The 26,102-nt window shown below is 37.2% G+C and overlaps 2 protein-coding genes across 7 annotated transcripts in view; both read right to left on the reverse strand.

Moving 5' to 3' along the window:
- Positions 1-26,102, reverse strand: part of Rabgap1l (RAB GTPase activating protein 1-like) — a 574,303-nt gene that overhangs the window by 335,229 nt on the left and 212,972 nt on the right. The window lies entirely within an intron of this gene.
- Positions 20,315-25,302, reverse strand: Gpr52 (G protein-coupled receptor 52). 2 transcript variants are annotated; one of them, NM_001146330.2, is made up of 2 exons: positions 24,763-25,302; positions 20,315-23,570 (listed from the first exon to the last, which is right to left on the reverse strand). In NM_001146330.2, exon 2 carries the CDS (start codon positions 23,349-23,351, stop codon positions 22,266-22,268), a length of 1,086 nt encoding a protein of 361 aa, NP_001139802.1. In that variant the 5' UTR covers positions 23,352-23,570; positions 24,763-25,302; the 3' UTR covers positions 20,315-22,265. The 2 variants fall into 2 exon arrangements, with proteins under 2 accessions (NP_001139802.1, NP_001355597.1); NM_001368668.1 differs by having other exon boundaries at positions 24,625-25,302.

The following is a 26,102-nucleotide window of genomic DNA, read 5'->3' on the forward strand; positions in this document are numbered from 1 at the left end:
TAGACTGTAGTGTCAAACTAAAATGAAAAATAATTCATCTGTTACCAGAATTTCTAATTTTAAAAAATGTAATAGACAATTTGATGTTTATATGAGGAATGAACTTATATGGGACACATGGTAAACATAACTGCTAGTAATATTAGAGATTTAAATGTTTCCCAGAGATAGAATGAATAATCTGGTTATCACCAAGAAAAGAATCAATATTGATCATCCATTCACCAGAATTTCAAATACCTACACATCTTTTGTTTTCAACCAATTATGCAATTAAGATCTTTTAGGGTTAATTCTGTAGCAAAAGGAGTCATGGACTTTGCAACTGACATATTACAAGAAATTATGCAGTCTGCCCACAGCAATGGTACAGAGAATCAAAGCATGCAGAGACAGCACAAGGTTTCCTTATTAGCCCAATACTAGCATCCAAAGCAATCACCTTTCAGAAATCCCACTGTATCATTGATTTTTAAATTTTTGTACAAAAGGAAATAGGAATCCACAGAACAACTTCAAATTTTAAAGTATTCTTTTTAACCTATAGTGTCAATACACCTACATAGACATTTAAAGCTTTGGAGTGCAGATTCCTGTGTACCTAAGTCTCACCAAAATACATCCCATGGATCAGAGCTCAGGAATGTCCAGCTTTAGAAATTTTTCTCTTTTGTGAGTCTGCTGCATGCAAAAGCTAGCTAAGCCTGAGCCAGTGGGAGAGCAAGCTATCAATTGTCCTCCCTATGAAAATGTTAGATCAAAAAAAAAAACGAAATAAACTCAATAAGAAGTACTTGATATATATGTAACCCAAATGTCTATCCAAGACATGAGTGCTGTTCACAAGGGAGCCTCTTAGAAACAAAGAGCTTGGAACTCTGTGCAACCTTGGTGAATAAAAATTTCTATTTCAACAAGTGCCTCAGATGATTTGTATTTTACTTAAAACTTGAGAGAGATCTACTGGTCTAAAGCAGCTATTCTGACATGCAGATTTTCCTAGGGTATGGTCTTACTGACATCAGTCAAAGACCAAAGATTTTCATGAATATTATGGCCAATAATGAGCATACACATTGTAGCAGGACAGGTATAGCCAAGTTCTTGCTGAGAGATGGAAGGAAGGTTCTGGGTAACTTTGATTCATTTAAAAACATTCATACTAGCACATTTCTGTTTTATCCTAACAAGTATTATATTAATAATGGAAAACAGAAGTTACTCAAGATGTACAAATCAAGAATGGACAAAGTTATAAAGAGATGTTTCACAGTTTGTAATTTAAAACTTAAGATATAAATAAAAACCAAGATTATATTCGTTAATTCTGCATAATCTAAAAGAAATCCACTTTTCCATCTCTGTGCTGGTACTTTATCTGGTTTGAACTTATGAAGGTCGTGTGCATGCTGTCAGACAATGTGATGTCTTTTGTATATCAGTTCTGCTGTGTATGAAAGACTGTCCTTGGAGCCTTCCATAGCCTTTGGTTCTTATATTCTCTCAACCACTTCCACATAGATTTCTGAGCCTTGAGGGAAGTGTTTGATAAAGATCTCATTTAGAGGTGAGTGCCCCAAAGCCTCTCACCCTTAGCACCTTGTCCACTTGTGTTAATTATCTCCTGCGAAAAGAAGCTTCTTTCAATAGGGTTGAACAACGCTTTGGTCTATGGGTACAGCAATATGCCATTTGGAATCATTTTATTGCTTTGTTCCTTTATTAGAAGATCCATCCTAAGGTTTTCCATTAACGTTTCTGACCTACTTAGTTCAAGTTCTTGGCTCAAATTTCTCCATGTTTGATGAAATGTGTAAGTAGTCTTCAGCAATAAGACCTTAGCATCAGGTTGCAGGGAGCAACTACTAGCTTTGGAAATAACCTGTAATGTTTGGAGGAGTCAACGGGACCCTTTTGACCAACAATTGAACAAGATACACCTATTTCTGGTACGTGAGGTTTTACTTGGTGGTATAAGCTGCCTAGCTGAAGCATTGTATCCTAATTATATGATGACTCCATTTAAATTCTTTTCAAGCATGTATATATTTTAGGAAGTTTCTTTTTTTTTTTAATTAGATATTTTCTTTATTTACATTTCAAATGTTATCCCCTTTCCTGATTTCCCCTCCGAAAACCCCTATCCCTTCCCTCCTCCCCCTACTCACCAACCCACCCACTCCTGCTTCCTGGCCCTGGCATTCCCCCACACTGGGGCATATAACCTTCACAGAACCAAGGGCCTCTCCTCCCATTGATGACCAACTAGGCCATCCTCTGCTACATATGCAGCTGGAACCATGAGTCCTACCATGTGTGCTCTTTGGTTGGTGGTTTAATCCCTGGGAGCTCTGGGGGTTCTGGTTAGTTCATATTGTTGTTCCTCCTATGGGGCTGCAAACCCCTTCAGATCCTTGGGTCCTTTCTCTAGCTCCTTCACTGGGGACCCTGTGCTCAGTCCAATGGTAGGCTGTGAGCATCCACTCCTGTACTTGACAGAGACTCTCAGGAGACAGCTAAATCAAGCTCCTGTTAGCAAGCACTTGTTGGCATCCACAACAGTGTCTGGGTTTGATGATTGTATATTGGATGGATTCCCCAGGTGGGGCAATCTCTGGATGGTCATTCCTTCAGTCTCTGCTGCACACTTTGCCTCTGTAACTCCTTCCATGGGTATTTTGTTCCCCATTCTAAGAAGGAAGAAAGTATCCACACTTTGGTCTTCCTTCTTCTTGAGTTTCATGTTTTGCCAATTGTATCTTGGGTATTCCAAGCTTTTGGGCTAATATCCACTTATCAGTGAGTGCATATCATGTGAGTTCTTTTGTGGTTGGGTTACCTCACTCAGGATGATATCCTCCAGATCCATCCATTTGCCTAAGAACTTCATAAATTCATTGTTTTCAATAGCTGAGTAGTACTCCATTGTGTAAATGTATCACATTTTCTGTATCCATTCCTTTGTTGAGGGACATCTGGGTTCTTGCCAGCTTCTGGCTATTATAAAAAAGGCTGCTATGAACATGGTGGAGCATGTGTCCTTATTACTTGTTGGAGCATCTTCTGGGTATATAGCCATTTCCTTATGGCTGTATTAAAGCTTTTAGTGTCATTTGTTCCTTCTCATATTCACTACTTTACCCTGCCCTTCCATCTTCATCCCCATTTATTCTAGCTTTTCTAGTTTCCCCTTTACCCCTGTAAAATACTATATTCTATTTACTCTTCCAAAGAAGAACTGCTCCTCTCCCCTGGTCCCATGCTAGATACCTAACTTTTCTGGTTATTCTAACTGAAACACACATATCTTAAGCTTAAAAGTTAACAATTACATATAAAATAAAACATTCAATATTTGTCTTCTTAGGGTCTGGGTTACCTAACTCAGGATGATTATTTACAATTCCATGTATTTATGGAAATTTTCTCATTTTCTTAACAGTCAAATAGTATTGTGTAAAATTTCTACAGCTTCATTATTTGTTTATCAGTTGATGACAGTAAAGCTGTTTCTAATTTCTGACTGTTATGAACAGAGCATCAATGAATACAGATGAGCAAGTATCTCTGTAGTAAGTTATAGAGTTTTGTGTATATGCCTGAGGATGGTAAAGATGGATATTGCATTAGATAAATTTATAACTATTTAAGGAAACTCCACACTAATTTCCACAATGATTCTATCATTTGCACTTTCATCAGAAAAAAAAAAAAAAACCGGAAGTGTTTCTCAGCCATTACTGTTTCATCCTTTGGGAACTCTGTTTAAATCTGTATCTGATTTCTTAACTGGGTTTTTGTTTTCTAAGTGTTCAGTCTTCATTGTTGTTGCTACTTGTACATTCTAGATACTAATGCTCTCTAAGATATTTTATTTATAAAGCTTTTAAAAAACCATTCTGTAGCCTGTCATTTTGTCCAAATGATGGTGTTCCTTGCCACTCAGAAGCTTTTCAGTGTCCTGAGGTCCCATGTGTTAACTGGTGGTCTGATGCCTGTACAATTGGTGTCCTGCTCACAATGTCTTTTCCTGCTAGTAAGTTCAAGACTAGTCCACACTTTCTCATCCTTTAGGTTCGGTGTATCTAGGTTTATGTTGAGGTGTTTGACCCATTTGGAGCTGAGTTCTGTGCAGGGTGATAAATATGGGACAGCTTGCATTTCTTCTACATGCAGACATCCATTTTAGACAGCACCATTTGTTTATCTGTTTTTGTTTTTGTTTTTGTTTGGTTTGGTTTGGTTTGGTTTGGTTTTTTCAGACAGGGTTTCTCTGTGCAGTCCTGGCTGTCCTGGAAGTCACTCTGTAGACCAGGCTGGCTTCGAACTCAGAAATCCGCCTGCCTCTGCCTTCTGAGTGCTGGGATTAAAGGCGTGTACCACCACTGCCCGGCTCACCATTTGTTGAAGATGCCTTTTTTTCCAGTGCTTATTTCTGGCTTCATTATAAAAAAATCAGGTGTACATAAACTTATGTACTTATTTCTGCGTCTTCAACTTGATTCAACTTGATTGGTCAAAAAGTCTGTTTTTATGCTAATATCATACACAGTATTTATTATAATACTCTGTAGTCCAACTTGAAATCTAAGATGGCGATACCCTCACCAGTTCTTTTATTATTCAGAACTGTTTTTTTCTTTCTATCTGGTGTGTGTGTGTGTTTCCATAATAAGTTAAAGCTTTTGGTTTGTTTGTTTTCAATTTTTGTCAAGACTTATATTGGAAATTTGATGGGGATTACATCTGTAGATTGCTTTTTGGTAGGGTAGCAATTTCCACATTAATCATACTAAGCATTAGAGGCCTTTCCATCTTCTTCTATTTCTTTTTCAATGTATTAAAGTATTTGTTATACGACTTTTTCACTTACCTGGTTAGAGTTTTTGTAACACAAGTCTTCCAGTTGTTTGGTTACAGTTAATGATTTTTTTTTTTTTTGAGGCTGCTTTAAATTGTACTGTTTCCTTGATTTCGTTCTCAGTGAGTATGTCATTTATACATAGAAAGTCTACATTTCTGCGTGTTAAGTTTTTAATCTTGCTACTTTGATGAAAGTGTTTCTCAGCTATAGAAATTTCCTGATGGAGTCTTTACGGTCTTTCATCTGGAAATACGGATACCTTTTCTATTTGTACCCCCTTGATCTCCTACAAGTATCTTATTGCTCTGGCTGAGACTTCAAGTACTATATTGAGTAGGTATGGAGGCCCCACACACAGAGGTAGTTGGTCAATAAAAATGAACTCTAAATATTTTCTTGGGGTTTTGTTTTGTTTTCATTTTGTTCTGGTATTGTTGTTTTTGCTGGTTTGCTCGTTGTTTTGGTTTTGATGTATTAGTGGGTTTTTTTTTTTTTAAAAAAAAAGATAAAGTTGAATGAGTAGGGTAGTGAAGATCTAGGAGAAGTTGGGAGAGGAGAAATTTGATTGACTAAAATATATGAAAAATCAAATATATAAAAATTACATTAAATTAAAAAGGAACTAAGAAGTTAAGAGTCAAATAGGACTGAAGTTCAAAGAGATGCTCTTGAAAATAGACAAGAAAAATAGAAGGTAATGTGCATAACACAGCTAAAAGCGTTATGCTGCCTGAGAATATTATACTGTCTCATAAACACCTCAGAAAATACAGGCATTTTTAATGACAGAAATTTACTAACTTATGTGGTTTATTACTCATTAATAAAACTATTGTGCTTGGCTAGAAGAATCCCATCTATATGAATCTTAACCATAAAATATGAACACTTTAAAAAGTATCTTCAGGGAATTGATCTGTTGGCACTCTGGTAAACTCTCACTGAACTCAAACCATTTACTGTCAATCTTATTAATATAAACTGAGAAGAGCTATTCCTACAAAGTCAAGTATAAAACCAAGAAAAAAATATCCTCTGGAATAAACATAATTTTATCATTTTTATACATGTAAATTTCCTATTGTTATATTAACTATAATATTATGTGATTATTATATCAGCTCCAAATATAAAATGTTACATCTTACAATAATAATGACAGAAAAACCCTGTGAGATATCTAGTCCTCTCCCATATAAGTGAAAATGAATCTGAGAACAAAACCACAGGGGAAAATGAAATCATGCAAAATGATTACTACTCATGTCAGACTGTGAATCAACAATAAACTGAAAGTTAGTTCCTTAATTTTCTATTTTTTTATAATAAAAATGAATAAAAATATAATTCTTAGGCTGTTGCTCAGAAGTTGTAAATGTTAAATAATGATTATTATTGTGTGTTAGCACTAAAACAGGCCTATGACTACAAAAACAGTGATCCCAATGCACGGATGCTCAATCAGTGTTTTGAAATGTGTGGTTTAGGTTTCAGTGCTATTTGTCATACACTATAATAATGTGGCTACTATTTTCAAGATAGAATTAACTACAGAGATTTTTGAGAACTAATGCTGTAGATCAGAAAATTATTAGTGCAATCTTTAAAAAAGTATCCTATTAAAGCCATACAATTTACATATTAAATAATCCTGAACTACAGTAATTTAATACTATTTTTAAAGGTTTAATTTTATTTTTAATTGTATGTATGTGAGTGTGATTTCCAGAGTGACTATACCAGCTTGCAATCCCACCAGCAATGGAGGAGTGTTCCTCTTTCTCCACATCCCTGCCAGCCTCTGCTGTCACCTGAGTTTTTGATCTTAGCCATTCTAACTGGTGTGAGGTAGAATCTCAGGGCCTTTTTGATTTGCATTTCCTTGCAAATTGGTGACTAAGGATGTTGAACATTTATTTAGGTGTTTCTCAGCCATTTGAGATTCCTCAGCTGAGAATTCTTTGTTTACCTCTGTACCCTACTTTTAACAGGGTTATTTGGTTCTGTGGAGTTTAACTTCTTGAGATCTTTGTATATACTAAATATTAGCTATCAGATGTAGGGTTGGTAAAGATCTTTTTCCAAAATGTAGGTTGCCTATTTGTCCTATTGAAAGTGTCCTTTGCCTTACAGAAACTTCTCATATTTTATGAGATCCCATTTTTCTATAGCTCTTCTTAAGAGTCTGGGCCAATGATGTTCTGTTCAGAAAAATTTGCTCTGTGCCGAAGTGTTCAAGGCTCTTTACTACTGCTAATAGATTCACTGTATCTGGTTTTGTGTAATAGGAGTGCAGGTGCTCACAAAGGCCAGAAGAGGGCATCAGAGCTACAGGAAGTTTTGAACTTGGGTCCTATGCAAAGGCAGCATGCACTCTTGACCACCTCTCTAAACACAATTTGATAGTTTACAGAAGAAAAGGGGCCAATTTTTAGGTTACAAAATCTATGCCCTCAGAACAAAATTAGAATTTTTTTTTTGCATAGAAAAGACTATGAAGTCAGTTGAAAAGCTATTCTTATAAAATTAATGAATGAATAAAAATTCTGAATTCAGTTTCACAGTTCCCATATCACTGTGATAACTTTGTTAACCCAAACCAGACTTCACAATAACACCTTCTGACATTTTATTCCATATCCAAATAATACTTTAATTAGACTCCAGCTGAGATCAGACATGTAGCTAGGGCATTCTGTATACCCAATTCTGTTTGTGCAGCTATTTCAAGCAATGAGGAAACACTGCTACAGATCCTATGCTCCCATCACCCACCCCAATGAGAGCCACCCACACTGGAGAAGACTGTGTCCAAGATCAACCACGTCTCTCTGAGACTCAATATTGCATCTTCTTTTTGAGAAATAGTGGCTTTATTGATATAATAGCCAAATATCTTCATCTCATATATAAACAAGAAGCCTCTATCTGCCTGTATATACAGAGGATATTTGCTGTTCAGAAGTTCATTGTTTACAGGATTCTAAAATAAAAGAGCCTCTAGTATTATATGAAGGGCAGTCACAACAATAAATCACATGAAGTAGCTTTCCATTCTAACCCTCTCTATTATATATTGGTTTATTTCCTTTACTGTACTTCCACAATCTAAAATTACCTTAAGTTCTACTTGTTGCCTTAACCTTTGTGCTGACCTATATTTCTGAATGCGCTCTATGAGAAAAAGCTTATCACTCTTGATTTACCACAATCTAAGTAGTATAATTCTCCTACAAATTAGCTGGTAAACGGTTGCTGATGGAAGGAGTGGGTAAAGTGTTGAAAACTCATTAAAGCACAGGATAACGATAGTTTTCATATAGCAGGACTATAATTAGATATGTCTATTTCTACAAACATCTGACATGCAATCAAATAGTAGACGTGAAGAACTAACACTTGGGTTCATAATTAGTAAATATGTAATATTAGTTACAGACTTGAACAAAAGTTGATGACACTACATTAGAACTTATGAAAGTATATTTTAAGATGGTAGGCAATATTAAAATTACCAGTTATTTTAAAGCTCCAGTGATAAAATCACATACAAATGTAATTTGTAATTTGTATCCCAGTGGGGAATATAGCCTAGTGGTAGAGTAGTCGCCTAGCACATGTAAGGTTTCCAAGTGCATGCACATGAGCGAACACTCATGCGTGCGCGCACACACACACACACACACACACACACACACATTTTAGGGGATAGGAAAGATGGCTCAGTTAGTAAAGTATTTGACATACAAACATAAGGACCTGAGTTTATATCCCCAAGTCCCACATGAAAAGCTGGGCACAGCAATGTATGCCTATAACCCCAATACCAGTGAAGTAGAAAAGAGGATTCCTGGGGCTTTCTGGACAGCTAGTCTAACCAACTGGTGATATTGAGTCTCTCTTTAAAAAAAAAAAAAAAGAATGTAGAAAATCCATTGAAGAAACACATAGATCTTGGGACACAATACAAGCTGCTCCAGTACACTCCATCATGCCTACATACATTGTCACACACATAAATTTCAATCTCTCCCCGCTTCCCCTCCCTCACACACACATACACATAGTCATTCACTGTAAGGCATTCTTTAAAATCCTGCAAACTAAGTTTCAAACGCTAAAGACATACATATTTTTTAAAAACCTTTCAAGATTTAAAAGGTATTTATGAAGTATGAACGATCATATAAATTATACTTTGATTTGCTGAATGAATAAACAGAAGGCTTAATTTTATCTTTTTAAAAATCATTTGGTTATCTTATTTATTTATATTCCAAACATTGTGCCCCTTCCAAGTCTCCCTCCCACAGACCCCCATCTCCTCCCCTCCCCTTTGTCTCTATGAGGATGCTCCCCCACCCACCCACCCATGTCAGCCTCATCCCTCTAGCATCCCTCTATGCTGAGCATTAAGCCTCCACAGGACTAAGGGCCTCCCCTCACATTGATTCCAGCTAAGGCAATCCTCTGCTACATATGTATATGGAGTCATAGACCCACCCATGTACTCTTTGGTTGGTTTTATCTTTTAAACCAAATCTGTAATTCAATATTATAAGTTTGAATGAGATTATACTGTCTTCTAGCAAACCCAAAATACCTTTTGAATTACATTAAATAAAATGTTGTAAAATAGCAATATCTTTCTGTAAATTAATTAAAGTATAATTCATAAAATTCAAATTGTGAAGATTGATCTAGTTTCATTTTTAAATGGTATTTTCCAAGTAAACTTTCCTGTTAACATTAAAAGAAATCATAAAGCTAAAATAACAATCAAGCACTACAAAAAATAGGTTTTGTGAGTTGTATAACATCTTTGCAAGTTGGCTGTTTAAAAATGTTTCTGCAATTAGTCATAATGAGAAAGAGAGTATCAATGATTGAAACTGCTGTTAGAAGAAAACAGCAACAGAAGGCAAGATTAAGGTATATTACAAATTACAAGTTTACTGCCATAAAAATAACAGATATACTATCTTGAGAAACACCTTCATTCGTTTAATTTCTATAAACACAAAGCATATTAAATGACTCCTGTAGCTAAATGCTATAAGAAATTATATTCGACCAATATTTCAAAATGCTTACATACATGTGTATTCTAGTAAGTGACGATAAAACACAAGGTACTGAGGAAAGTCGATGCACTACCCTAGTGTCCACCTATCCTTGGGACAGCTCACTTGCAACGCTGGCCCCTTAGCCAACAAAGATCTCTTAAACATGACTTCTCCTAAAAGAAAAGGTGAACTTTGCCTTGACAGTACATGTATATGATTAAGGTTAAATGTGTGCTTTACTTCCTAGAATCTAGAATTTCGGAGACACCAGGAAGGTGAGTCCTCTGTGACCAGCTCCCAGTGAAGACTTTGGGAGCTGAGTCTACTATGCTCCACCAGTATATAACACCACATGTGCTATCACAACTCACCACTGGAAAAATGAAACAGCCCTGTGAGACTTTGTGCAGCGGACTCATTAATGCTTATACCTGTTCTCTTGGCTAACTTCCTTTTATGTCCTTTTGTTGTAATGAATCTCAGCCATGAGTGTGATTGTATGTTGAATATTAATTATGAAGCATTCCAACATATCTCTAAGCATGAGAAGGATCTAAGAAATTCCTGACAGGGTTTGGAATTAACTTTTCAAATAATCTCGGTTCATACGTTAAAGATATATTTACCACATTTTCAAATAAAAAATTAGCATACTAGAAAAGTAAAGCAGTTTGAAAAAGGCTGAGACAGTTGAAGTAAAGTTCTAAGGAAATAAAATTAAATATGTTATTCAGTGTTAACAGACAACAGCATATAGGCCAAGGGGGAAAAAGAGCTGGAGTGTTGGTATGTTGTCTATCAACCTTATTGTTTGAGGCCTGGGACAAGTCAATACGTCACAGTCAGCACATGGGGTTGAAGGGAGCTGCTTGCCTCCCGATGTTCAGGAAGCAAGGGAAAGGGGACAGGAGTCTACACTCCCTCTCAAGGGGAATGTTCCCAGGCACCTAAGACCTCCTACTAGACCCAATTTATCCAGATTCCCATCACTTTCCAGTACTTACAATTGGAAAGCAGGCCTTAGCTAAATGGGCCTCCTGGAATATGATGAGCCAAACTACAGAACAATGTAAAGCTGAATGTTTAAATATTTTCTTTCTTTTTTTGCTTTGCTTTGCTTATTAGAAGCAGTCTCGCTGTGTAGTCTAGACTGATCTAAAACTTATGGCTCTCCTGCCTCTATCTTCCAAAGTAAAATTGCATTTTTGAAAAACATAAAGGTCATACAAAGATGAAATTAAGCAGCTATTTAAAATATATTTGTTGAAAATGAACTCAGTATGTTAAAATGGGATATATATATATATATAAAACTTTAAATGTATCTGATTTAATTTCTTGGCTGAATAAACAATAGTACATATATAAACCAATAAAATAACAGATTTATATTCATCTATTACTGAGAATATCACATACAAAAACATTACATTCAGCTTTAAGTCCATTTAAAGAAGAATATAATGAATATCTAAGTCCATTCACTCAGAGGGAAGCTAGAGAGCAACTTCTAAATCAGATGCTCTAAGACGAGCTCAAGACTTAGCAAATACTGGACAAAACAATGATTCTCTTCAAGTTCATAGGTGAAACAGAAATGCAAAATTCCCCACATGATCATAGTCAGAACTCAGATGTTCGTTTCAGTTGAGTATAAGAAAAATTACCTAAAAGACTCAGTCAGCCTGATGGTTATACACCTCCCTTAAGATGCATATTTAAAAATCGTTTGTAAGTCCAGTGACTGTGAACTCTGGAAGGAAAAATTCAATTAAGATAGACAGCAATATTAAGTAATCTTGAAAGTCTCCTAAAATACTCTTTGCAAAAGCTTTTCTATTTATACAGTGTGACCGGAAAGCACAGGAGAAAAGGATAGTGATGTCAAACCACACTCTCATGAGGTGGGCAGCACAACTGTAGGCAAGAGACTCGAGTCATGATTAATACCTCCAGCAAATTCACTTTAGCCCAATAAATAAACTACTTACAATACACAGATCACCTAGAAAGCTCAGAGTACCTTGCACAAAGCTCAAAACAATAATGCAGTCACTTTAGATAAGAATTCTAAGGACCACTTTGAGAGCTGCTCACAAGGTCTGCATGTTAGGGAAACCCTAAGCATCACCCTGGGCCTGGAGTTCACAGTCCTCCCTCCACAGCTGCCATCTCCAGGTCCTTGCAGAGGCCTCAGAGCTCCTGATGTTTCTGTTGGTTTGCTTTTGCTAGGTGCCCCCATGCCATCTTTAGAAGCAATCACCACTGCTACAACAGAGGCAGGGTCCCAAAGGAAAACGGCTAAGCCTTTCTCAAAGTGTAGCACACGCCTGATACAATGAACTTGCCACCGCTGAAGACCTAATTAACACTGGAAGAACAGCATTCGCCAGCTTTGATGTCTCATAAGAATGCTTGGCTTTAATCACCAAGTAGCACCACTGAGTAACCAGAAAGCTAACCAACTAAAGTGGGGAGATGATTACAGTTCAACAAATTCTGAAAAGCTAAATATTTGTAGCATGCTATTTTTTTTTAAGTTGGAAAAGGAACATATGACAAAGAAATTTCTTGTAGGAGCTGGGAAGATATGCACTGAAAACTCAGGAGCCTTAACTGAGTGGGTCTGAGAAGCTGCAGGGGCAGAGTTTCTGCAGGACCTCAGAGCTTCACGCAGGTTTTTTGTTTTTGTTTTTGTTTTTTGTTTTTTTTTTTGTTGTTGTTGTTGTTGGTTTTTTTGTCTGAGGATTAAACAAATTCAGTCTTTTTGGGAAAAAATTAGCAAAATGGAAAATAATCACAATCTGACTTAGTATTCCTCTTTTAAAATTACAAAACTACTACATATGGATAAAATTTTATTTATAAAGATTTTCATGAAGAATATGCTATAAGATGAAAATGTTTAAGATATAAATAGCTACATCTGAAAATCCCCACATTTCAAAACTCCAGATTCATAGGAGTAGAACAAAAGGAACCCATAATCAGTGGCTATTTTCTCACCTAATTCTATCAGGTGAGGAGACTCTATATAATTTATTCTCTATCCTCTATTAAAATACCCCAGAGTTTCCTTCTGAAGCAACATTTCTATAAAAATAAAAAGCAAAAAATGAAAAAGGGGAAAAAGAAGGTAAGTTAGGTGGGAGGGATGGGAATTTGAATTTAAAGATCAATTCCCAGGGATAACAACAGAGCAGAGTGTCACAAACTAGACTGGGCTCCTTATTAGCAAGCAACCTAGTGGGTATAAACAGGGAAAAACAGAAAATATAATTTTACTCAACTCATCTCTACAAGCAATCTCTAGTTTTCTCTTAAAACACTATACTTTCCTTGCTATGGAAAAGGTAGGAGGACTAGAGAATTCTCTGACTTCATTTGTTTAAACACAAACTAATGAGGGGTGGCAGAGGAGCCGGCTTGGGTAAGAACACTTATGGCTCATGCAGGAGACCAAGAGTGTATTCCTGGAACCCACATGGTGGCATCAGACCCAGTTTGAGGGTATTAAGACAACCTCTTCTGAGTTGTGCACATACATACATGCCGGCAAATACTGATGCACATAAAATAAAAGAATAAATCTTTTTTATAAACAGAAATGACCATATTCGATCTTTTACTTACATTTTAATACTGTTATAGACAAAACTTCCAAATCATGGACTGTAAGGAGGCTCTTTTCTTAACGTTCCTCCACCAGTCTACCTGAGTTGCCAGGACTACAGTCATGCATCCCGACACCCAGCTTTCTAATCTTTTCTCTTTTTAAGAAAATGCATCTGCCTTGTCTGGCCTCAATGGGAAGGGAAGTGCCTAATCCTGTAGACTTGATGCCCCAGGGAATGGGGATGTGATTGGTGGGAGGGGTGGGGGTGGGGAGCCCTCTCAGAAAAGGAGAGGGGAGATGGGGAAGTAGCTGGGGGGGGGACGACTGGAGGGGGCAACATTTAGGATGTAAATAAGTAAAATAATTAAAAAATTAAAAAGAAAGCACATGACAAACCCATTGTCTTAGTTATTTTTGTATTGGTGTGATAAAACACATGACCAAAAACAACTTGGGAAGGGTTTATTTCAATTTACAGCTTATAGTCAATCATCTAGAGAAGTCAGGGAAGAAATGGATACAGAGGCCAAAGAGGAGTGCTGCTTATTGCTTCTCATGACCTGCTCAGCCTGCTTTCTGAGAGCCCCAGGACCACCACCCACAGTGAACTGGGTCCTCCGTCAAATATCAATCCAGAAAACATGCTAATGGCTTCCTCACGGCACAGTGTGGTGGGAAAGTTTTCTCAATTGAGGTTCACTCTTCTAAAAGGTGTGTCAAGTTGATATTAAAAAAAAAGCCAGCACAGGCATTAACAGATTTTTGGAGATTAACATGGTTCAAATAATGAATCTACTACCTGAGTGACTGAAAAAGACATAGTGTATAAAAATTAGAGATGTTTGCTTGCTTTTTAATGTTCCAAGGTTAACGTACTCTCAAAATAATTATCCACATTATTTATTCATTTTGTCATGCATTTACTAAACAAAGAAAATTAAAAAAATCTCTGATGGGTTAGCTTACAACTATATTACTAACCAAAGAGAGAGGGGAAAAGAGGGAGAGAGAGAGAGAATGAATATGAATATGTGTCAAATAGCAGTGTTACCAAGATTTTTAAACTGCATTGATTTGGAGTAAAAACTAATTATTGCTCATTTGAAATTGCTTCATATTCCCCCTTATTAATCAATAACATCAGAATTCATCTAATTGATGGTTCTACAGAAATCTTCTTCACCAATAGGGTGAATTTATTTTCTGATTTACAACCCACCAAGAACCTTCTAATGTTATCCATCTGTGCAGAATTTTAAGTCGTAAGCCATCCAGCCTCTGGCTCAGAGATCTAGAGTAGAACCAAAGACAACCAATTAACACACACACACACACACACACAGAGAGAGAGAGAGAGAGAGAGAGAGAGAGAGAGAGAGAGAGAGAGAGAGAGAGAGAAAATGAAATAATTCCTAATGATAACCTGTTCTGCTCAGAGATAAGTACTAGCCCATTTGTCATCAGAGAGGCTTCTCAGGCAGCTGAAGGTAGCAAAGGCAGAAACCCACAGCCAAGCATGGGCAGAGCTTGGAGAACCTTGAGAAGAGGGGAAGCAAGGATTGTAGGAGCCAGAGGGCTGGGGATACCAGGAGAACATGGCTCACAAAATCAACTAAGCAGAGACTAAGCAGCAATCACAGAGGCTGGGTCTGGGCTAGGTCCTAGGTCCTCTGCATACATACTGTGTTTGTTTAGATTGAGGTTTTATGGAACTCCTAACAGTAGTAGTAGGGCCTTATTTGACTCTTTTGCCTGATAATGGGACCCCTTGCCTCTTACTGGGTTGCCTCATCCAGCTCTGCTATGACGGTTTGTCCCTAGTTTTACTGCAGCTTGTTTTACTATGTTCTATTGATATCACTGGGAGGCCTGCCTTTCCTGAAGGGAAATGGAGGAGCAGTACTTTTGGAAGAGGGAATAGGTGTGTGTGTGTGTGTGGGAGGGGATAATGGGGGGCAGCTGAAAGGAATGTAGTGAGAAGAGGCTGCCTTCCAAATGTATTGTATGAGAGAAGAAAACAGAAAGAAAAAAAAAGAATTATAAATTCTATTAAGTCATACATTTTAGAACTGCACGTAAGTTTGATACTTAATACTGATCCATTTTCTGTTTCTTAGTTTTCTGTTTTATTACTTAATGAAGTACTGTAAAAGAGGCTGGTTTATAAGCAACTCAGCTGTTAAAAGGCTACAGTCGCTTCATTTTTTTATTTCATATTTGAAATAGCAAGTTTCATAAGCAAAAGATTTACCCTAATATAAATTTACACACACATACAAAGTGTATGCAGATAAACTATATGAAAGTGGAAAATAGAAACGCACCATCCATGTTTCATTTACAGTGAGCCTAGGCGTAGTAAACTCCTGGAATCAGAAAAGAGCAATCAATAGTTTTTTTATCCAGGTGCCTCGGAAAATTTCCCAAATTCATGTTAGTATGCAAACTAGTGCTGTCAGTATATTGGTCTTGTTTACATGACCATCCTGTTGAACTTTTATGAGTGTAGCTTCCCCATCAAGCCTAGAAATTTCAATTCATCAGCTCTGTAAGAAGTAGTTTCACTGCCCTTACTTAACAGACAATGAAGTAGAGGCTCAAAAGGAACTGGCAATTGCAGGGTGATGATGCAGCCCAGCTGCCAGCAAGGCATGCTCCAGTCAGCACTCATCAGTGCCCTGTCTCAGCCGCGTTTGCCTTGGATGTATGGAGACCTGGCTTGTAGAGGTAGCTTACTCCTCTCAGCCATCATTTTGTCAACAGATCCTTTAAAATCTATTCCCCTATGAGATAATTGAAATACTACAACTATTTATCTGACCAATTTTGCTTTCTCTAATCAATAGAGCTCATAACCTAAAATGCTGATATGTATGTCTTATTTTTGGGAGCATGGATACTTTATTAAAATACATTATATGATTCAAAAAAATGAAAGAGGTTTCTCAGAATAACAAACTCCTTAGTGTATACTTATTTCTCAAACTCCTAAAACGCAGGAATGGTGGTTTATGTCTATGATTCCACATACTCAAAATGCATAGATGCAGGGTCACCATGAGTCCAAGGCCAGCTGAACCACATAGTGAGTTTCAGATTAGTCTGGGCTAACGTGTGACTGACTTTTCTATTATGACTTTCTTTACCTTGACTGATAGGACTAAAATATAAAATTCAGTGTTATTAAAATATGAACATGGTTTTTGGAAATGGGAACCAAAAGTGGAATTCTATTATCTAGCAAGCACAGTTAACGAAGCCAAGAGTTACTCTTTCCCTAGTGCAGAATTGTGTTTGTTGTTAAAGATATGAAAAATGCAAAAAGGTGTATTGAATAGTTCACTAAAAAACGAGAAACCGATATTATTTTAGATGTAGTGATAACACCAAACTGCTTATGTTAAAGCAAAAATACACCAAAACCATCTAATATTGCAAGTTTTCTAAGAAAGAAAGAAGGGAAGGATGGAAGGCGGGAGGGAGAAAACTACCAGAAATATTTCAGAAATCTTAAAGTTATATAAAAAGTATTTTCATAGATAGATTTGTAAGATTAACAAAAACAGTTTCAAAATAACAAAACAAGTGTAACTCCAAGTGTCTGCATGCATGTGTGCATATGTGTGTTCAGAGAGAAACGATTAGGAGGCCATTCTTTCCTCTCACTATGTTGGTCCAGGGAATGTAACTCAGGTCATCAGGCTTCAAGGCAATACATTTACCCACTGAGCCATAGGGCTGGCCTCTCAAAATATGTTTTTTAATATTTAGTGTTCTTAGTGAAACATAAATTCTCTTTCTTTGGTCATAAATTAATTCCTCATTGTACAAAAGAAACAACAGGAGACTAGCAAAGAACAAGACACCCTAATACCTTAATATTTATAACCATTTCTACTATTTAAAATAAGGTTGTTAATATTTAAAATTACGAGGCAAAATTAGCACTGGATAAAATATTCATTTTGGAAAATATTGAAAAGGAATTTATTTTCCATTACAATTATTTTGTTTTCCTCAGTAACTACACTATTTTTCTTAATCATAAAATAAAGTCACAATTTTTGAATTTTTTAAAATTTCATGTGTATGGCTGCCAGCATATATTTCAGTGTATTACATGCACAAAATGCACATGAAGTTCAGAAGATGACAATGGATCTCCTGGAACTAAAGTTTATAAGTATTTATACTATCGCGCTGGTTTATGCTGTCCTATGGGTTTGAATTCAGGGCTCTGTGCATGCTAGGCAAGCATTCTACCAACTGAACTACATGCCTAGCTCTGAAACAGCTTTGACCAGAGAAGAAAAGCACTCACAAGAAAATACACAGAGCAGAGCAGTGCACCTTTGGTCCAGCAGTGTAAGCGCTGTGCCCAGACCCAGTGTTACTTCAGTGTAGGTGATACTGTGCTCAGAAGTCACATTGTCAGATTCCCCACAGCTTGTTCTTTTTATCTCCTTAATACATAGGTCCATCTTTCTCAGACCTAATGATTAGAGAATGGGGAGGATCTGAGAAAAATCCTCTAAGATAACAATCTCATTTATTTTAAAACATATAACTTATGGTATCTGAAGACTAAATCAGCTAATAATTGAAAAATGTATGTGACAAAATAGTTCAAACTCCATTTTAATAAATGACAAAATTCATATTGAAGAGAAAAATAAGACAATTCCTACTTACTATGGTAACCTTGATGAAAAAAGAATGTTTTAAACATTTTTTAATACACAGAAATAAGGCAATCTCTGACTCATATGTGAATGTCTTAACAACAGCTTGTGGGATATCTTTAATCACAAATAACTGTTCCTGGGAACTACGTCTTCAGATATTGTGGATATTTATGTAATTAAATACATCAAAGTCCAATCCAAAATCTAGGTTTGAAACACCTGTGAGCAGGAAACGATGCTATCTGAGAAAAGCCTCATTCTGAATGGATTAATTCTCTTTCAGCTAGAATTTTTTTAGAGTCTTGTGTTAATAACTATGGTAGCAGAAAGGTTAGTCAAACAACAGCTTAAACATTCTGAATATGAAGAAGCCATGCTGAGAACAGTCTGTAGTCCTCACATTTTGTAACTGAAGGAACTGGTATCGGATTTTGTCAGTGAGAAAACTGAGGTCTTAACACATTCAGTATCTATCCATGACCATAGGGCTGCATACATTAATGGGAATACTTTAGTGGGGTCTGAAGCTCTTCATTACTTTATAGCTATAGATAATAGAATACAGCATGATTTCTGACTCTCACTAACAACCAAACCGGCAAAGTACTACAAAATACGATGCCATGATAGGAAACATGTGCTACCCATTCTTAAAACTTTCAAGAACAGTCTCCAATTACCATCTTGTTATGTAAGCACATATTAAAATATACGAAAAGGAAGTAAATTGCACAGAGTCCAGAATGTTCTTTACTCAGTTTCTTTCACACTATGATAAAGTTGTGTGTGTGTGTTTAATTTTTTTCTAACTCTTTGAGAATTTCCAACAACATATTTTAATCATATTCCTACTACCATTCCACCCCAAACCCTCCCCGACCCTTATATCCATATATAAATGTAGCTCTCACTCCTCATTAGAGAGTTTCTTTTTGCTGCAAATGGACATTATAGAAAACCACAACTAGTCAAAGCACAGAGAACAACTGCCTATTTACAGACTGGGCGGGGGGGGGGGGGGGAGCAAAAATATTTTAGGAGTCAGTAGACCTGAATGTCTGCTACAAGATTGTAAATTCTTTATTAATGGTTAAAAAGTCTGTTTTTCACTCTTCCCCTTCAAAGGGTTTCTCTCTTTAAAAAAAAAAAAAAAAAGGAAGAAGAAGAAGAAGGAGGAGGAGGAGGAAAGGAAGGAAGGAAGGAAGGAAGGAAGGAAGGAAGGAAGGAAGGAAGGAAGAAAAGTTCAAAGAGCTTTGAAAAGCTATTCAAGGAAAATCTACCATAAATGATCAAAAAAGTGAGGAAATAGCAGAGGTTCAATTTGATTACAAAGTATGCTGGTAAGGCTGGGCTTAACAGGCTGAGGTTTTAATAAAAGAAGTATACAAGATCAAAGAAAATGATACTCCATGGAGAAAAAAAACTGAGGCAAAGACAGCACTGAAAACATAAATGATGCCCAGAAAATTTTTGACGAAAAAGCAGAGTGATGATGCACAGGCCTGGAGGCTTGTGTGAACTGCAGTGCAGACCGCTCCTCAGCCAAGGCCAGGCATAGACAGCTGTGGGATACACTGGCATCAGACACAGGCAAAGCCACCAGACAAGTGTGCACAAGGCTCTGTAATTGGTTGAGTGATCCCGAGTGAATCATTTTTCCTCAGTTCTAGACTGGAAATAATAACTGTGATGTGAGCAACGGCTATAGAGAGGATTAAATGTTAGAATACACATAAAACTCACTGTTAAACCTGGCAGAAACCCATTTAACATTATGAGGAGAATTCAGGAGAGGGAATAACTCCAGAATCCCTGTCCAGACTTTAAACTCCCATGAAAAGTTCTTTTTATTATGTACGGATGTATGTGTATGTCTGTGTGGAGGTGTGTGCAGATGAGTGTGGTGCCTGCAGGGGCCTGAAGAGGATACCCGCAATCCCAGAGATGCAGTGACAGATGTAACTGCCCCATGGGGTGCTGAGAATGGAACTCAAATCTCTAGAAGAGTGCTAAGTGCTCTCAATCCCCGAGACACCTTTCCAGCCCTTCTAAGTTAGGTTAAATTACACAAAACAAAAACAGATTCCTGAATAATACGAATAATATTGGAGAATTTATTTATCATATGTGAAGAAATAGAAATACTGTTTAAAATGGTACACCTCAATTCATCTATGATATCACTGCAAACAGCAAACAAGACTCCACACAACCCTCATCTATGAAGTACACAACAATTTGATTCTGATTTCCCAAGGAACTCTTATTCCTGGAGTTTCAGTAAACTGACTGATACAAAATCTGGTTTTGATATATAGAATACTATTTTATTATTTATTTTAAACCTTTCTTACATATTTAAAAAATATACAGGGGTTCAAAACAACCTTAATAAAGTGACAACATCTCTTTAACAGACTGCTGAAGTAAAAACACCAGGATGCAGACATGGTGGGCTTCTGTGTCAGAGCCACAGGCACGCTTCATTAAATACTTTTCATAAAACACAAAAGTCTGAAGAAAACTCCTCAGCAGTGTGGTAGAAAGTATCAAACCTCTTCCAGTCAAAAGTTTAGGGTAAGAACACAAGCTGCTCTGCTCACATCCGCTTTACTATGGCTGAGCCTCAACCCCCAACTTATTAGTACACTCAGGTAACACACTAAAAAATAACTTCATCTCTGCATTTGAAAACAAAATACTGACATATCTAACTGCTTTTTATAAGTATACTACATTCCCAGCCACTGTAAGAATGCAGCTTCATCTAATATAAATATCTGAATAACAATGACACAAAAGTATTTTTCACTTTAAAGGTAGTCCATATATATGTTTTTCAATGTTGACACCTTAAACAACATTGATATCTGAATTGTGCTAAGAAAACATTAGGCACAGATCATGTAATATAACTTATATTTTTGTAAAAAATATAGAATATGCAAATACATACAACACAAAGGAATAATGGATGTGACAGTGAACTGCTGCAGACCTAGGCTATCATTGCAGTGTCAGGCTTTTTCTAAAGGGCATCCTGGGTAGCACACAGAGTAATATATCACTACTGGGGAGTAATCTGCATCTGCAATAGTATTATTGTGGGCTTTATAGAGAAAATTAAAAAAAAAATCTTCACTATAACCAAGAGGACTTTACTTTAGGCACCCAAACTAACTTCAAAGGAAAGCTGGTAAAAATGTTTTCAAAATCCACTGAGGTATTAAATACAACCTCCCAGCTGCTAGATTGCTTTGTTCGAAAAATAACTTGTTTACCCTCTTGACTGCCTCATACAGAGGATTCTTTCATCAGCTAAGACACTTCTAGAATGTGTCCCACAGGATTGGAGACAAACTGAAAGAGCAATAGCAGGTGCTGAGAAAAGGGAGAGAAAACGAAATGGCCTTCTACACAGAAGAAAAGATACTGCTCCGTTCTGTTTGTAGTAGGAATCTGTGCTATGGGGATGATGACATGAACATAGGCACAGGGTTTGTATGACAGATAACAAAACGTAACACTGTGCATCCTCTCTAAAGGCAACACAACTCATGTAGACTGACATGTCTCAACACTGACGGCAAGGCGACACTTGGCCACAGATACGTACTAGCACTTCTCACAAAGGGAAGTTAACAAACAGTAACTCCCACAAGTCTAAGGAGTAAGAACAGAGAATAAGACTAAATAGAAGACAGACACACAGGCAGAGAGGACACAGAGAGAGAGATAACAAGGGGTCTGTTCCTATTTTGTAGACTTGAAGTTCCTCTTCTATCATCAGTGATGAGGATCAAACACTGAACATATATTCACAAGCTGTAATTCTCTTATAAGATTATTCTTCAAACATCCTTTCCCATTCTTTTTGACTTACACAAAAGGAAATAAAAAAGATCTTTAATCCCATTCTTCACTTCATGGTCAACTATTCACATAAATATTTCTTCAGGGCAAATTTCCAAATGAATCAAGAATACAATCCAAAACCACTGTCACATTACATTTGATTGACTACGTAATTCTCTTCAAATGGAGCAGGAATTTGCCCGTCTCCTAGGTTTGGGATCTTGTGCTTCCTGATCCTTCGCACACACACAAGATGTGCACATTGTTTCAGAAAGCCTTCGGAGGCCAAGGCGGAAAACACTGTTGGAGAGGCTGTATATTACACAGTTACAAAAACTATTGCTTATCGCAAGCCAGGTGGTTAAGAAGGACAGTGTGGGATTGTCCAAGACACGAGAACTTTCTAGAAGAAAGTAAATAATATATGGAAGCCACAGCATGTAAAACACGCTAGTTATCCTAAATAAAACCATGGCGTAGCGACGGTCAGGGCTGTGCCCTGCTTCCCTAGAGGCCTCTACCTCGTGACTAGGGAATCTGGCCCTCCGGTCATTTATCTCTTTGGTGTGCTGCCGGCAAATTTTGAAAATGTGAAAGTAAGTGAAGCAGACAACCAAGGCAGCAGGAGCATAAAGTAAACAAACAATAAAGCAAGTAAAATAGGCACTGGTAAGCCAAGATGTGGCACACCATTCAAAAATGTCACCATGGTAACCAGGTTTGCCCCAGCCAAAAAAGGAAGGCAAGAAAATTAGGCAGGAGTAAATCCAAATCATAATAATGCAAATTCTCAGGCGACAAGGAGTGACCAGTTGATTGTAGGATAGAGGCTTGGTTATTGCAAGATATCGATCCACACTGATGCAAGCAAGACATGCCATAGACACGCTTTTTAGAACTGAAATAATATATCCAAACACCTGGCAAGTCAATGACTCATGGACACCTGTAGAGTAATGAAGAAGGGACAGAGTAGGAACCAAGCAGGTAACTCCAACGAGGAGGTCAGCGTATGCCATGGTCTGTATAAAGTAGCTGGTAGTATAATGGTGTAACAGCGGAGCACAGTGAAAGACAAAGATGACTGTTAAATTCCCAGAGATGATCAGAAATGTCAGCAAGACAATGACAACTGTCTCAAAGATGCAGACATCCTCCACACTGTAGTGACCAAATCCAAGAGGGCAGGAGTGGTGCTCGGACACATTCACAATGCTACTGCTCATGTTCAGGATCCTCCATTCAGTCCACCTGGATTCATTCATGGCTTGAAATTAAGGGAGTTTGCAGCTTTGGCTCCAACAAGCAGGTGCCCGGGCCAGCATCTGTTAAACTCTGCAAATCAGTGTCTCAGAACCTGCTTCAGTAGAAAGTGCCAGTGCCTGTATTACAGCTGAGCATCCCACAGTGTGCTCAGGTTTCTTCATCAGCCTTAGTTCACCAGTGGCACATCTCAGCTTTGGGGGATAAGGGAGGAGGGTGAGCTAGAAAGGTGAAAAGAGGTCTCTGGTTAGCTCCCTCCCATGCGTGCAAGCAACTTTTGCAGATACAGGCACTTCTACAGAAAATAGATTTATTAGCTAGTACTATGAAATTTAATTTGTAAAAAAAAAAAAATCAGGGGAAGAAATGTTTCTCTTAAGAGAAAGTTTCTTAGAAATCAATTAGAATGAAAAATGAAAGAAACAATCCTAAATTGCCTGAGATCTTTTGCTTCTACTGTGATGAGCTGTGATGAAAACCACTCATATTTTATAATTTAAATAATTAAGATCTTAGTTTTAGATGGAAAGCCAAGAAAAAGTTCATGACAGAGTGTCCTTGGTCTCGGAGGTTCACATCTGATGCGGATGGGAAAACTTTAGGAGCCATTTCTCTTACATTTTTTAAAAGGTAAGAACAACAATTCTGTCAAGTCTAATTCCAAAAGATTCATTTGTGTGGACACAATGAAATACACTGGCAGTAAAAGTCAGGCTCCAGATTTCTATATAATGCTTATGAAAATAAAATGTAATTTCCAGTGGGGAATATATTACACAATGAAACAGTGTGATAACACCTAAAACTAAAAAATAGGGAAAACTTCTGAAGTCCTGATTCTGTATTTGTTCTTTAAACATTTATATGAAAACAGCTTTATACCACCCCAGTTGTTGGTGCTGCTAACAGCACTGTAATTTATATCTCTTCTATTTCAAAATAAAATCTTTGGTATTAACTTCAGCATCTATAACTGAGAATAACTTTCATTATTTAATATATTTCCTTATAGAAAAGCATAATAAAGTATATAGCTTGAAGTAACTCCTCACATTTGCAACAATGCCCAAATCTCATAAATATAGATGAAATTTACACCATAATGGAAACCACCCTGTACACTGAGGACATCTCACTAAAGATGCTGCTGTTATCTCTTTCTCAAGTCTTTCTAGCAGGCTTTATATTCCAATTTGTTAGACCTTTCTTACTTCCATTCGATGACTAACACATCCAATCATTACTTCAACTAAATATTTGAAAGTGGAAAATTACCTTGTTTTTTATATTTGCAGTTATTAACAGTCATATGTTAAGAAAATATCTTGTTTATTTCTGTATTCTATTTTAAGCAAAAGCACAATTAAAGCAGGGCCATCAGGTAGTTTGGGAAATAGTCTTGTTTTAAAATACCTCAAAACATCAAGATGGATTTAAATCCTGGACTTTGACATACTGCGATTGTGGCAGGGCAGAATCCATCCGAAAGGCTTCCAAGGTCATTCTGGCACCGTGTTAACATTTGCCAAAGTCTTTCCCCCAAGTATAAACAATTCAGGGAGTCTCTTGTCACTCTTTGTTGTCACAGCTTTTGAAGAACTAGCATGCACTAGAAATGAAAACCTTTCCTTCAGGAACAATGTAGCAGCTTAACAGAAAGCATTCTTCTCAAAGTTATTGTCTCGTGCAGCAACACATCATTCAGGCAGTCCTTTTCTGTCAGCCACGGGCTAGTCCTCCTTGGACATGCTGAGTTCCACTTATCAGAAAATAGTTCTCGTTACAGGAATAAGGTGATGCTTCTCATGGACATTCACTCTGATCGGCTGCGAGACTGGGTTGCTAGATTCAGAAGTCCGATTTACTGTGATGCAGCTATCGGGAAGCTGCCGGGAGATTCTTTACAGTTTCTCAGTCTTGCTGCCTCCACCTGAGCCACTGTCTGCTGCTGCTGCTCTTCCTCCTCCCCCTCCCCTTCCTCCTCCTCCTCCTCCTGAGCTGATGGAGAAGAACTCACCATCAGAAAGGTGACTCGGTCCTCCTGCCCCAATCTACAGCACAGCCAATGGCTACTGCAGCTGAAACTGTCACTAGGTAACAGTTGCCAGGCACATGCAGGCTTATAGACTTACTCTGCGATCTCGAATCAAAATTGACAAAAGAAGACAATGAAACTGACCAATCCTCATAATATGTAAACGGTACTTAAGGACTTGTGGAGGCATTCCCCTTAAAGCATTTGCAGAAATTATTTCTTATGAATAGTACTAGGGGAACAAAACTGGCATATCCCTTTAAACCTTGTAGAGAAACTACCACAAGGTACTATGACACTAAAAGTCAGCAGTAATATAATACTCTTTGGTAGAAAAAACATGAATTATTAAAAATCATTTAAGTCTCCCATGAACTAAATGATATAACTACTGTTTTTTCACTATAAAATGAACAGTCATATTTTTATTAGAAATTAAAAGTCAGCTAATCGTCTCTTCAGTACCTGCCACACCCACACGAATGTGCTGAGCTTAGCACACGGACCGGAACAACAGAACACTAGGATTGGACCATGACAGTGAAACCTGTCTGAAGAAATACCTGGGTCAAATATGATCTCAGAAGACAGGGAGCATCAGAATAAACAGAAACACTTAGTCTATGTGTATCTTACTACACTAAAGATGTCAGAGCTAAAGAAATTCATCCCACCGTGCTTGAATTACATATATTTAAGTTAGTAGAACAAAGTAAAT

The sequence above is a fragment of the Mus musculus genome, chromosome 1 (genome assembly GCF_000001635.26).
Source record: "Mus musculus strain C57BL/6J chromosome 1, GRCm38.p6 C57BL/6J".
NCBI lineage: Eukaryota > Metazoa > Chordata > Mammalia > Rodentia > Muridae > Mus > Mus musculus.